At 35.3% G+C, this 12,889-nt stretch overlaps 1 protein-coding gene across 1 annotated transcript in view; it reads left to right on the top strand.

Annotated features, from left to right (window-relative positions):
• Positions 1–12,889, top strand: part of BRCA2 (BRCA2 DNA repair associated) — a 52,400-nt gene continuing 39,511 nt past the window's right edge. The window contains exons 1-9 of the mRNA XM_068984392.1: positions 1–67; positions 2,407–2,652; positions 6,369–6,477; positions 7,098–7,147; positions 7,240–7,280; positions 7,486–7,597; positions 8,542–8,591; positions 8,846–8,954; positions 11,679–12,782. Coding sequence (XP_068840493.1) covers positions 1–67; positions 2,407–2,652; positions 6,369–6,477; positions 7,098–7,147; positions 7,240–7,280; positions 7,486–7,597; positions 8,542–8,591; positions 8,846–8,954; positions 11,679–12,782 — 1,888 coding nt within the window. The remainder of the gene's footprint in view (positions 68–2,406; positions 2,653–6,368; positions 6,478–7,097; positions 7,148–7,239; positions 7,281–7,485; positions 7,598–8,541; positions 8,592–8,845; positions 8,955–11,678; positions 12,783–12,889) is intronic.

The following is a 12,889-nucleotide window of genomic DNA, read 5'->3' as shown; positions in this document are numbered from 1 at the left end:
ATGCCGATTGGATGCAAAGAGAGGCCAACTTTTTTTGACATTTTTAAGACGCGATGCAACAAAGCAGGTATTAACAGTTTTTTATATGAATTGATCTTTTACATAGAGAAAAATGTTTTCAGAAAAATGTGTAATTATACATGCTTGTTGAAAAGAATCTAGTGCTTAACGTTTTTGTTTACACCATAAACTGTGCTTTATGAAGTCATAAATCAGAAAAGTAATCATTTACAGTTAACCAGATGATCGGTGTAGAACCTGTGGTGGATAAAGAGGAAACTGGCCCCTTGATGAGTAGAACTGTTTTTAAAGCAGAGACTTTCTAGCAAGTTAGAAGCATTAGTAACATAATAGCAGAAGTTGTCAGTTCTCCTTACACTGGTAAAATGATTTGAGGACTGAGAGCATGTTTATCTAGGTTACCATATTAGAAATTAAAACTAAGAACTTTTAAAAACATTAAGTTAATAACAAAAATAAACTCATTGCATGTTAACATGAATAATATGTTTATGAAAAATAACTTTTCCAAGAAAAATGTGAGGAGTGACATTACTTTAAAATTTTGCAGTTCTCTTTACTATCTGGCTCAATAGAAGATAGCTGGATTCTCATGCTCATTCTCAAAGAACTGCATTTAATTCTTTACAATATGTTGTTTGATAGAAGTATATAAAGAAAACCATACCTTACACAGAAAATGTAGTTAGAAAAAGGAGTGTTTTTAACTGTTTTCACTTTATTGTGGGTAGTTTTCTTTGGTATTATACCAAACTTAAGTGGGAGTTTCTTAAAAGTTGCAATGTGGAATCTGAAACCATGTAATGAATTTTTTGTACTCTTTTTACATTAAATTCAATTAGTCTTTCTTGCTCCTGAATAAATCTTTTACCCATGTTGTGACATCATCCATGGTTTGATTCTCTGAAAAATACTGATGTTCTGAATTACAGAAATATACCAAATATTGACACATTCCATTAGGCATTATTAAAAAATCACATTGGTTACTTCACTGATCTCATCAGAAAAGTCTTTTCAGGTTGGGAAGATGTCAAGCTCACAGAGAGCAAAGTTCTAATTCTCATTTGAAAACTCACATTTTATCTTTGGCAGCAAACTATTGTTTTCCCTGCAGTAACAGGACATTTCAAGAAAATGTCCACCAAATACCCAACTCAGAATAACTTAGTCATTCTTTCTAGCAAAAATGGCTTTCCATGAAAAGTGCTAATTCAGCTCACAACTCATCACATGAGTGCTTTTTCCAAATAACTATTGTACTTCAGTATGCAGAAATGGTTTTATGTGTGCTCTCCATTTTGTCACTAAGGACACTTTAAGTTAAACTTGCTTTTATGATTTTTTGTAACAAGTTCATGGTGATGAAAAATATAGTAACTCCTAGTACAGTTTGTGGCCACTGCCATGATTCAGGCAAAGCTGTCACCAATTTTACCCACCACTGCTGTAAATGTCAACATTGGGAAAAAGGCAAATGATGTCTAATATGAAAACAGTTTTGACCTTACAGACCCCTTGAAAGGGTCTTGGGGAACCTCCCCCAAAGTGGTCCACAGGCCACATTTTGAGAACCACTACTTTAAGTATAGAACATAAGAGAAATTTTGTTCTCTAACAGAGAATCTATTCCGCTTGATTTGTGAGTCTGTATGTCTTGTGTACCTATAGACTTATCACAGCCATTTATGTAGTATTGTATCTGTGGGTTGCATTCTTACTGTGGATGATTTTTATTTCTGAATCGTGAATATAAAAGAAAACTTTAAGAAGCTAATATAGCTAATAATCTTGTAAAAAATTTCTGTTCTGCCTTACTACAGATTCATAAAAGAACAGACTAATGAACTTGTTGAACTCATTATTGACTAAGTATTACTACGTCTTTCTTACACAAACGTTACTGACCAGGGAAGCTTCAGTATTTACTTGTATAACAAATCACTGGTGTTAGCTTCTGCAAAAATCCTCCAGTTAATAATATGTTAATTAGTATGTCTTAAATGTAATTCACCAGAGAAGGCAATGGCAACCCACTCCAGTACTCTTGCCTGGAAAATCCCATGGACAGAGGAGCCTGATAGGCTATAGTCCGTGGGGTTGCTAGGAGTCGGAGACACTAAGCGACTTCACTCTCACTTTCACTTTCATGCATTGGAGAAGGAAATGGCAACCCACTCCAGTGTTCTTGCCTGGAGAATCCCAGGGAGGAGGGAGCCTGGTGGGCTTCCGTCTCTGGGGTTGCACAGAGTCGGACATGACTGAAGCGACTTAGCAGCAGCAGCAAATGTAATTCACAGTCAAAATCTCAAGCACCCTTTTCTGTATCATAATCTTCACTGGCTCATGGTTTTTATTGTGTCACGATTTTTATTTTCCTTACAGATTTAGGACCAATAAGCCTTAATTGGTTTGAAGAACTTTCTTCAGAAGCTCCACCCTGTAATTCTGAACTTTCAGAAGAATTAGAATATAAAATCAGCAGTTACGAAACAAACCCATTTAAAACACCACAAAGGAAACCTTATCATCAGTTGGCTTCAACTCCTGTAATATTCAAAGAGCAAAGTCTAACTCTGCCACTGTACCAATCTCCTTTAAAGGAATTACATAAATTCAGATCGGATTCAGGTAAGTAATGTGATGTAGTTGACTAGGAAAATATGACCAGTAATTCAGACAAACCTGTGCTAAAAATCCCATCTCTGTTGTTAGCTATATCAGGTTGGTCAGATCGATCTCTCTGGCCACTTTCCTCACCTGAAAAGTGGAAATGATTAAAATACTACCTAGGTTTAGATTAAATAAAATAATGTAGGTCCTTGATAAATGTTCCTTTTTGTCCTTCCTTTGATTAATATATCCTGCCCACTGAGACTTCATAAATTATATCTTTCCTATATAGAAAAACCTAGGGCTTGTTTTGATGTTGAACTAAACTATTTTTGCAGGCCGTCAAAGAGGACAGAGGTATTTTTTTAACAATAGCTATAATGGCTTTTGATTTGGTAGCACTTTCTCTGGCCTGCATGCCAGGTGTTTACAACTTATAAGAAGATTATATATTTATCACTTGCTTAAGTAACATACTCTTTCTTTGGAGTAGTACTCTAGTATGAGGAGCTAACAGTATACAAATTTTGTACAGTTTAAGGTTGAATGTGGTACATGTCAGAAGAAAAGTACAAAAAGTATAATGAGAATTAAGAAAGAAAGCATAAATAGTATTGAGGGCAGTTAAGGGAATAATTCAACTGAATTAAACCTTGCAGAATAAGTGAGATTCAGAAATTGGAAGATGGAGTAGAGTGGGCATGTTCTAGGCATAGGAAGAACATGAGGAAGAATATGTAGTTTGTGAAGTTAATATCAAGTAATTCAGACTGGAGTGTTGTATGTTTGAAAAGGACTAGTAAATAACCTGAGGCTTAAAAAAAAAAAAAAAACCAGATCGGTGGCAGACATTGAATGCTAGGCTAAAGAAATTAAATTTATTTGATAAGTTGTTGAACAGAGAAAACAAATGTAAATTTAATCATGCTACTTCCTGCTTCAAACCTATGATTACCCTCTTTTGCCCTTATGATAAAATCCAGACTCTTTAATATGATCTACAAGGTCCTTTATAGTTTGTTCTCATTAATGCTTGCCTCATCTTGCCATAATTGCCTTTTTACACACTCCCAGTTTACCATTTAGTGATACTGAATTTTGTTTTCTGGAACTACAGGAAGGCCTGGCATGCTGCAATTCATGGGGTCGCAAAGAGTCGGATACGACTGAGCGACTGAACTGAACTGATGCTCTGTGGCTCTTTACATATTGTTACCACTGCCTAGTACTTACTTTTTAAGCTTTTGCCTCGTCTTTCAGATCTTGACTCATCTCTCTAGGAAGTATACTTCCTAGCTTCTAAGAAGTAGTCTCTGTTTCACTTACTTAGCTTCTAGTGAAGGAATCTTACTTAAGCAATTGTCCTATGATAAGTGCTATGAAAGAGGAAACTCATGGTATTAGGAAGCGCACACATGAAAGGGAGTGTAGGTAATGGGCAAAGATTTTCTTATATGTTATTGCATACCTAATGGCATACATAGTAGGTGTTCAGTAAGTATTTGTAGAATAAATGAATATCTTGTTTAGAAAGCCTAAAGATTTGGCAGCTGTCTTTGGAGATGTGCTTTTCAAAATGTGATGCCTGGACCATTAGACTCTCCTGAAATGCTGATTGAAAAAAACAATTCCAAGCACTTATCTGAATCTATTCAGTTAAAATCTCTGGAAATAGAGGTTATGATGGTACATTTTAAACTAATTGGTGACTCATAGAAGACAAGACTGCAGGCATTGAGATTAATTCAGTTCAGTTACTCAGTCGTGTCCAACTCTTTGCAACCCCATGAATCGCAGCACGCCAGGCCTCCCTCTCCATCACCAACTCCTGGAGTTCTCTCAAACTCATGTCTATTGAGTCAGTGATGCCATCCGGCCATCTCATCCTCTGTCGTCCCCTTCTCCTCCTGTCCCCAGTCCCTTCCAGCATCATAGTCTTTTCCAATGAGTCAACTCTTCGCATGAGGTGGCCAAAGTATTAGAGTTTCAGCTTCAGCATCAGTCCTTCCAATGAACACCCAGGACTGATATCAATTAGCAGGCATATATATAATGTTCCAGGTGATGGGAGGCAAGTGCCTGAGTTAGAATAATGGTCTTGAAAGTGGATATGGAAGGTAGAAATAGGGGACCCTGCATTAACCTTAATACGGGGAATTCACAAGAAAGGATCAAATCATAGGTCCAGGGCATGACTGAGAACATAGTGGTGACATTCGTAGAAATTGTAAACTCTGGGGGAAAAGCTGGTTTGAGAGGGAAGAGGTTTGAAAGGATTGAAAAAAAGGTAGGTTTGGACTGCAATTTTAGATAGTACTGGGATGTGAAGGTGGCGATGTCCTGAGAACTTCTGGGGAATATAAGTCTGAAGCTAAAGAAAGAATACAGGTGGGAGAGAAAGCTGTAGAAATCAACTCTGTTTGAAAAGTGAAAAAGTCATCACATCTGGTAAGAAAATTGATCATGATGAGGGCTAGGATAGAGCCTTAGGGAACGTGAAACAAATGAAATGTGGAAATCATCCATTTGAGAAAGGGAATCATCCATTCAGCAAACATCCTGTGCTTACTTTGTGCCTAGTAGCTTGCTTGGCATTAAGGATACAAACATGAATAAGATGGCCTTTGACCTCTGGACCTCAGTCCTGTATAGGAGAAAATACACAAATATGCTGGTTGGTGTATGTTATAATAGGAGCATGTACAAAGCACTGTGTTGTGGGCATAGCAAAGGAAACAGCCGCCTGTCTTAGTATCATCAGGAAAAGCTCTGTAAAATGACATATACTGAATTAATTGAACCTTGAAAGACATACCTAGAGTTGGTGGTTTATTTTCTAATTGTAATATGCTGGGATTGGTCTTTCTATAACCAGGGAAGGATAGGAATGAATTAATAAGGCTGCTGTGAACTCACAGCAGAAGCATTAACTTTTTTAAGCTTATAGTACATTAATAATTCTGTTGACCAGTCTTAAGACCTTTTGCTTTTAAGTTTACTTTAAATTCAGTATTGAAATGTAAGACTTAAGCTATTTTTCACCTACTTAGTTCACTTCTAATATCTAAAATATATTTTTTTAATTATCCATTAAATTCCATGAGGAAGTTTGCTATTTCTTCTTCTTATAAGTCTTTCCTTTTGCATGAAATCACATGAGTTTATTTTAACCATCATTTTGCTTATATATGAGATCCTCAAGTTATTTGGAAAATATTAGGATGTGAACTTTGTTTTGTCCAGTTCTTTTTTTTTTTGCTTTTTATTTCTCACAGTTTCTATTCTTTTGTGTTTTCTTTTTGATGCTGACCCAGTATTGATACCTTTTGTTAAATAAAATCCTGTGTTTACATTAGGGTTCATTTTTTTGTATAGTTCTTTGAACTTTGGCAAATGTGTAATGTCATATACTCACCATTACAATATATACAGAATAGTTTCACTACCCTGAAAATCCCCTATGTTCTACCTATGCACCCTTCCTTGTGCCTAGACCCCTGGAAACCACTGATCTTGAACTGTATTCGAAGTGTTTTATGCATTTATATACATAAATGTTGAATGGAGTCAGACATTCTTTGAGACATCACTTTTTGGAAAGGAATTCACTTCAGAATGAATTCCCCATATATTCTCCTTCCAGTATAGATGAGACTTATTTTTAAATATTTCTACAGAATAAAAATTCACAATCCAGAACATATACATCCTCACTGCCTTATTGTATGTTTCAGGAAAGGATATTGCCAACAGTAAACACAAAAGTTGTTGCAGGGTGAAGGCTAAAATCAATCAAGCAAATGATGTTATCAGCCCACCTCCAAATTCCTCTCTTAGTGAAAGGTATGATGAAGTGACTGTATTAAAATAAAGGAAACATTTTCCTATATATGATACATTTTTTATAGAGATGAATCTAATCATCATTGTAATATCTTGCCTTAGAGCCTGGTAGAGGATCTTCTATTTTAAAATAATTTCCTTTTAGAAAAATCCTTAAATACAATAATTTTTATGTTAGAAACATTTACTGTTTTTCTTATAACATTTAATTCAGTGTTTTTCTGTGTATCTGTGGAATTTTTATGTAACAAAAATAAATGATGAAAAGCAATGCCTTTGAAATATCCAGTTTAAAATAATTTGTATACTCTGAATCTGTGCAGAGAGTTTGATTCACTTTATATAATTTTTGAATTCAAAATATACAATTCCTAGCACCTAAAATTTGTGACTACTTTATACATTACTTTCAATGGGGATTTTAAACATAACTTAGTGGTTACTTAATTCTTCATGAGATATTTCCTTTTTTAAAAAGTAATCTAAGAATATTACAAACTAGTATAATTCTAATTGATATGACTGGGATTCCTTTTTTAAAATAAGATTAGTATTTTGGGGTTTTTTTGCTATTTTCATTCTCTTTGAATAACTGAGGGATTTGTTTTGTTTCCTTTTAGTCCTGTTGTTCTGCGATGTACACATGTAACACCACAAAGAGAAAAGTCGGGTATGATTAAAAACAAGGCCTTTTATTTTTCATATACTGTTAATTCTAATAAATATAAAACTTAGTAGTTTTGTCTCTTGTTTTATCCCCAGTGGTATGTGGAAGTTTATTTCATACACCAAAGCTCATAAAGGTAAATAGTTTATTTTTACTGTATAATACTATGTAGTAATTAAGAATTTGACAATGCTATTGTAATTTTGCCCTAAGTCTTACAGTTATGTACCTACTGACTCACGTAGGCATTCGATAAGTGATACATGAAAAAAAATAAGTGAATAGAAAAATTCTCAAGCATCTGTTCACTTCTATGAAATAAACGATTTTCCTTATTTCAGGGTCAGACACCGAAACGTATTTCTGAAAGTTTAGGAGCTGAGGTGGATCCTGATATGTCTTGGTCAAGTTCTTTGGCCACACCACCAACACTTAGTTCTACTGTGCTCATAGGTAATACCCGTGAATGTATATTATATAAGACAGTGTTGATAAATTGTCACCTATAATGCTTCTGTTAAAAAATTATATGGAAAGATAATTAGTAACCAGATTAGAGAATCTATCTTCATTAGATATGTTACTATTTCAGAATAATTTTATTCTATGTAGTGTTGATTGAGATAAATCTCAAGTGAATCAAATAGTATTTTGCCATATTTCGTCACTCAGTTGTGTCCAACTCTTTGAAACGCCAGGGACTGTAGTCTACCAGACACCTCCATCCATGGGGATTCTCCAGGCAAGAATACTAGAGTGGTTTGCCATGTTCCCAACCCAGGAATCGAACCCAGGTCTCCTGCCTTGCAGGTGGATTCTTTTCCATCTGAGCTACCAGGGAAGCAAATAGTGTTTTACAGGCATCAAATTAATTTATATACAAACCAGGATTTTTTTTACTTTAGCAAAACTATCATTACATTTTGATTCCTCTTTAGTTGGGCATTTAACTGTCTTCTTTTCTTGCTTAGATGAAATAATATAGGTTAAAGCATGTTGAAAAGTAAGAAGTATTTAATATGATATACCTTTCAACTGTATTATCTAAATATACTAAAATCTACAAGCTTTAGCTTTTAAATCATGATTTCACAACTTAATCTGATTCTCTAAGCCTTTGTGGACAGTATTATCTTCAAGTTAGAATCATCAAACTATAGTTTCTTACCAGCTTATCAGTGGTAGTAAGGAAATGTGAATATAACTTATCCACTGTGTTGACTGACCTCTCTAATTACTATACTTGGATTAATTCATTTTGCTTTAAATGTGTTATTTAACCCAACAATGCATGTTTCTTTGGAGGTCTAACTGAAAAATACAGAAGTTTTACATTAATTTTAGTGTATGCTGTATAATACAGTATAGGTAAATTGAACTGTTTTTTTAATTTACAGTCCAAGATGAGGAAGCATCTGCAGCTGTGTTTCCTAGTGATACTACTACTGTAAGTAAATATGACAAAGTGATTAAACTGTTGTGGTTGCTTTGAATGCCTTGAGAAATTATTTATCTTGAATTTTTCATTCTTTAATTTATGATTTTATAAGCCTTTAGGAAAGTCTCTAAACCTGTTTCTATATGTGATTTTCTTTGACTTCCTATGAAAATCTACTGTCTCTCTGTTTAAGAATAAGTTGAATATACTATGTGCATAGTGAGAATTTCTATACTAGTGATCTTAAAATATAACTTTTGCAGATTTTGAAAACATATTTTTCTAACCATGATGAAAGTCTGAAAAATAATAAGTTTATTCCTTCTGGGCCAGACAGCGACAACAAAAATCAAACAGAAGCTGAAAGTCATGGTAAGCCCTTCTGTTTAATTGAATGACTGTACTTAACTGACATCATTGAAATAATTGCTCATCTTTTCTTAAAGAGAAAAAACATTACTTCTCCTTTCTTTATTACTGAAGGTGTTGAGAATAGAAACTAACTTCATTTAGATTAAAATGTTTAAACATCATGCTAGGATAATACTATTCAAAGATGCTATTGTGACCCCAAAACAAAACCCATAACTCAAAACTTAGAGATGCACAATAAGACTTAGAATTAACAAAATGTTAAGACCTTATCTCTAATTAGAAAGTAAGCATGGTTGCAGATACACCAAAAGTTACTCAATCAGGTTATTGGAATGTTCCATATTCTTCAGTTCAGGTCCGTTTAGTCGCTCAGTTGTGTCCAACTCTTCGTGACGGCGTGGACTGCAGCCTGACAGGCCTCCCTGTCCATCACCAACTCCTGGAGCTTACTCAGACTTATGTCCATCAAGTCTGTGATGCCATCCAGCCATCTCATCCTCTGTTGTCCCTTCTCCTCCTGCCTTCAATCTTTCCCAGCATCAGGGTCTTTTCCAGTGAGTCAGTTCTTCGCATCAGGTGGCCAGAGGGTTGGAATTTCAGCTTCAACATCAATGAATATTCCAATGAATATTCAGGACTGATTTTCTTTAGGATTGACCAGTTTGATCTCCTTGCAGTCCAAGGGACTCTCAAGAGTCTTCTCCAACACCACAGTTCAAAAGCATCAATTCTTCTGCACTCAGCTTTCTTTATAGTCCAACTCTCACATCCATACATGACTAATGGAAAAATGATAGCTTTGACTAAATGGATTTTTGTCAGCCAAGTAATGTCTCTGCTTTTTAATATGGTGTCTAGGTTTGTCATAGCTTTTCTTCCAAGGAGTAAGCATCTTTTAATTTCATGGCTGCAGTCACCATCTGCAGTGATTTTGGAGCCCCAAAAAATAAAGTCTGACACTGTTTCCACTGTTTCCCCATCTATGTCCCATGACGTGATGGGACCGGATGCCATGATCTTCGTTTTCTGAATGTTGAGCTTTAAGCCAACTTTTTCACTTTCCCCTTTCACTTTCATCAAGAGCCTCTTTAGTTCTTATCTTTCTGCCATAAGGATGGTGTCATCTGCATATCTGAGGTTATTTTTATTTTTCTCAGCAATCTTGATTCCAGCTTGTGCTTCATTCGGTCTGGCATTTTGCATGATGTACTCTGCATATAAGTTAAATAAGCAAAGTGGCAGTATACAGCCTTGATGTACTCCTTTCCCAATGTGGAGCCAATCCATTGTTCCATGTCCAGTTACTAACTGTTGCTTCTTGACCTGCATAGAGATTTCTCTGAGGCAGGTAAGGTGGTCTGGTATTCCCGTCTCTTTCAGAATTTTCCATAGTTTGTCATGATCCACATAGTCAAAGACTTTGGCATAGTCAATAAAGCAGAAGTAGATGTTTTTCTGGAACTCTCTTGCTTTTTCCATGATCCAGTGGATGTTGGCAGTTTGTTCACTGGTTCCTCTGCCTTTTCTAAAACTAGCTTGAACGTCTGGAAGTTCTCGGTTCATGAACTATTGAAGCCTGGCTTGGAGAATTTTGATCATTACTTTGCTAGTGTGTGAGATGAGTGCAATTGTGCGGTAGTTTGAACATTCTTTGGCATTGCCTTTCTTAGGGATTGGAATGAAAACTGGTCCATTCCAGTCCTGTGGCCACTGCTGAGTTATCCATATTTGCTTGCATATTGAGTGCAACAATTAAACAGCATGATCTTTCAGGATTTGAAATAGCTCAGCTATAATTCTATTACCTCCACTAGCTGTGTTCATAGTGATGCTTCGTTAGAACCACTTGACTTCTCACTTTAAGATGTGTGGCTCTAGGTGAATGATCATACCATGGTGGTTATCTGGGTCATTAAGATCTTTTTTATATAGTTCTTCTGTGTTTTGTTGCCACCACCTCTTATTATCTTCTGTTTCTGTTAGGTCCATACCATTTCTGTCCTTTATTGTGCCCCCTTGGTATCTCTAATTTTCTTGAAGAGACCTCTAGTCTTTCCCATTCTATTGTTTTCCTCTATTTCATTGCACTGATCACTGAGGAAGGCCTTCCTATCTCTCCTTGCTATTCTTTGGAACTCTGTATTCAAATCAGTTTATCTTTCCTTTTCTCATTTGCCTTTAGCTTCTCTTCTTTTCTCAGATTTGTAAGGCCTCCTCAGACAACCATTTTGCCTTCTTGCATTTCCTTTTCTTGGGGATGGTCTTGATCACTACATGTTCTTAGTATGTGTGTATAACTGTATAAATGTGTAGGATTGGGTATCGTGTGTGTGTGTTTGTATAAAATCAGATTTTACTGTTGGTTATAGGGCCACAAAATTAATTTGGAACTTACAATTTGATAAATTTTAATATTAAATTGTGTTTATCTAGTAAAATTGAGTAAACTTTATTGTATAGACCTGGTAAAGAAAGGTTATTAGAGTTTGAGTGTGAATAAAAGGCTGTGAGTACACTGGAATCAGTCTTGACCAGAAGAACAGGGCAAGGTTGGTGTCTCCCTACCCAAAACATAGCTAGCATTCAGGATAACTCTTCAAATGCTAAATTATGTGTTATTTAGTTTATACTATTTCTATGAAAAAGGTTTGAGGGTAATATAAATTATATGGTTGTGTTATAAAATGTTATTAGTAATACTTACATTATAAATTTTAACAGGATTGGAGAAAATATTAGAGGATTCATTTGGTAAAGTAAGTAGCTGCAAAGACCATTTTGAAAAGTCACTGCCAAACGTCCTAGAAGATGAAGTACATGAAACAGTTGCAGGTATCTCTGAAGAAGATAGTTTGCCAGTATGTGTTTCTAAATACAAAACAAAAAAGCTACAAAAAACGAAAACTGGCAAGACTAGGAAAAATATTTTCCATGAAACAAAAACAGATGATTGTGAAGAAGCTAAAAAGGAAATGACAGAAAGTAAACATTCATTTGTATGTGAAACAGAACCAAATGACAGTATTCCATTAGATTCAAATGTAATAAATCAAAAGCCCGTTGGGAATGGAACTGACATAATCTCCAGGGAAGTTGTACCATATTCAGTCTCTGAATGGTCTCAGCTCACGCTCTCGAGTCTAAATGGAACCCAGGTGGAGAAAACGTCTCTACTGCATATTTCTTGTGACCAAACTAATTCAGAAGAAGACTTAATAGGCACAGAGAAAGAGTGTACCAACTTCATTACTTTAGAAAATTCTTTGCCACATATTTCAAGCATATCAAAAATAGTGAAGATATTAAATAAGGAAACAGTGGTAAACAAGACAGATGAAGGGCGGTGTCTTGAATCTCATGAAGATCCCACTACTATGGGACAGCAAACACTAACTGACTCTTCTCCACTTCAGGGCATCAAAAAATCTATCTTCAGGATAAGAGAATCTCCTGAAAAGATACTTACAGAAGATTTCTCAAATAATGTGACTGATTCAAACTTGAAAGAAGAACCAGAAGACTCTAAAAGTGAATCAGAAATACAAACTATTTACTCACAGAAAGAGGATTTTGTATGTTCAAGTTCAGGGGATAATGAGAGCTGGCCAGCCACTACCAAACACACTTCAGAAGCTTTGAAGAGCACAGGTTTAATATCCACTTTGAAAAAGAAAACAAAAAAGTTTATTTATGTTATAAATGATAAGACAACTTACCGAGAACTGACAATACAGAAAGACCAAGAATCAGAACTAACTAATTCTTCAGCCCAATTTGAAGCAAAGCCTTTGGAGGCACCACATACATTTACAAATGTTGATTCAGGTACCTCTTTGTGTGTATGTAAATAGTGTATATAGTTTTATGGATGGTGATAAATTTCTAATTTGAACACGTGTATCTTTAACCTTATTTAAAAACATACTGCTTAC

The sequence above is a fragment of the Capricornis sumatraensis genome, chromosome 12, assembly GCF_032405125.1.
Source record: "Capricornis sumatraensis isolate serow.1 chromosome 12, serow.2, whole genome shotgun sequence".
Classification (NCBI taxonomy): Eukaryota; Metazoa; Chordata; class Mammalia; order Artiodactyla; family Bovidae; genus Capricornis; species Capricornis sumatraensis.
The sequence above is the reverse complement of the archived record's forward strand: the minus strand, read 5'-3'. Positions and strand labels throughout refer to the sequence as shown.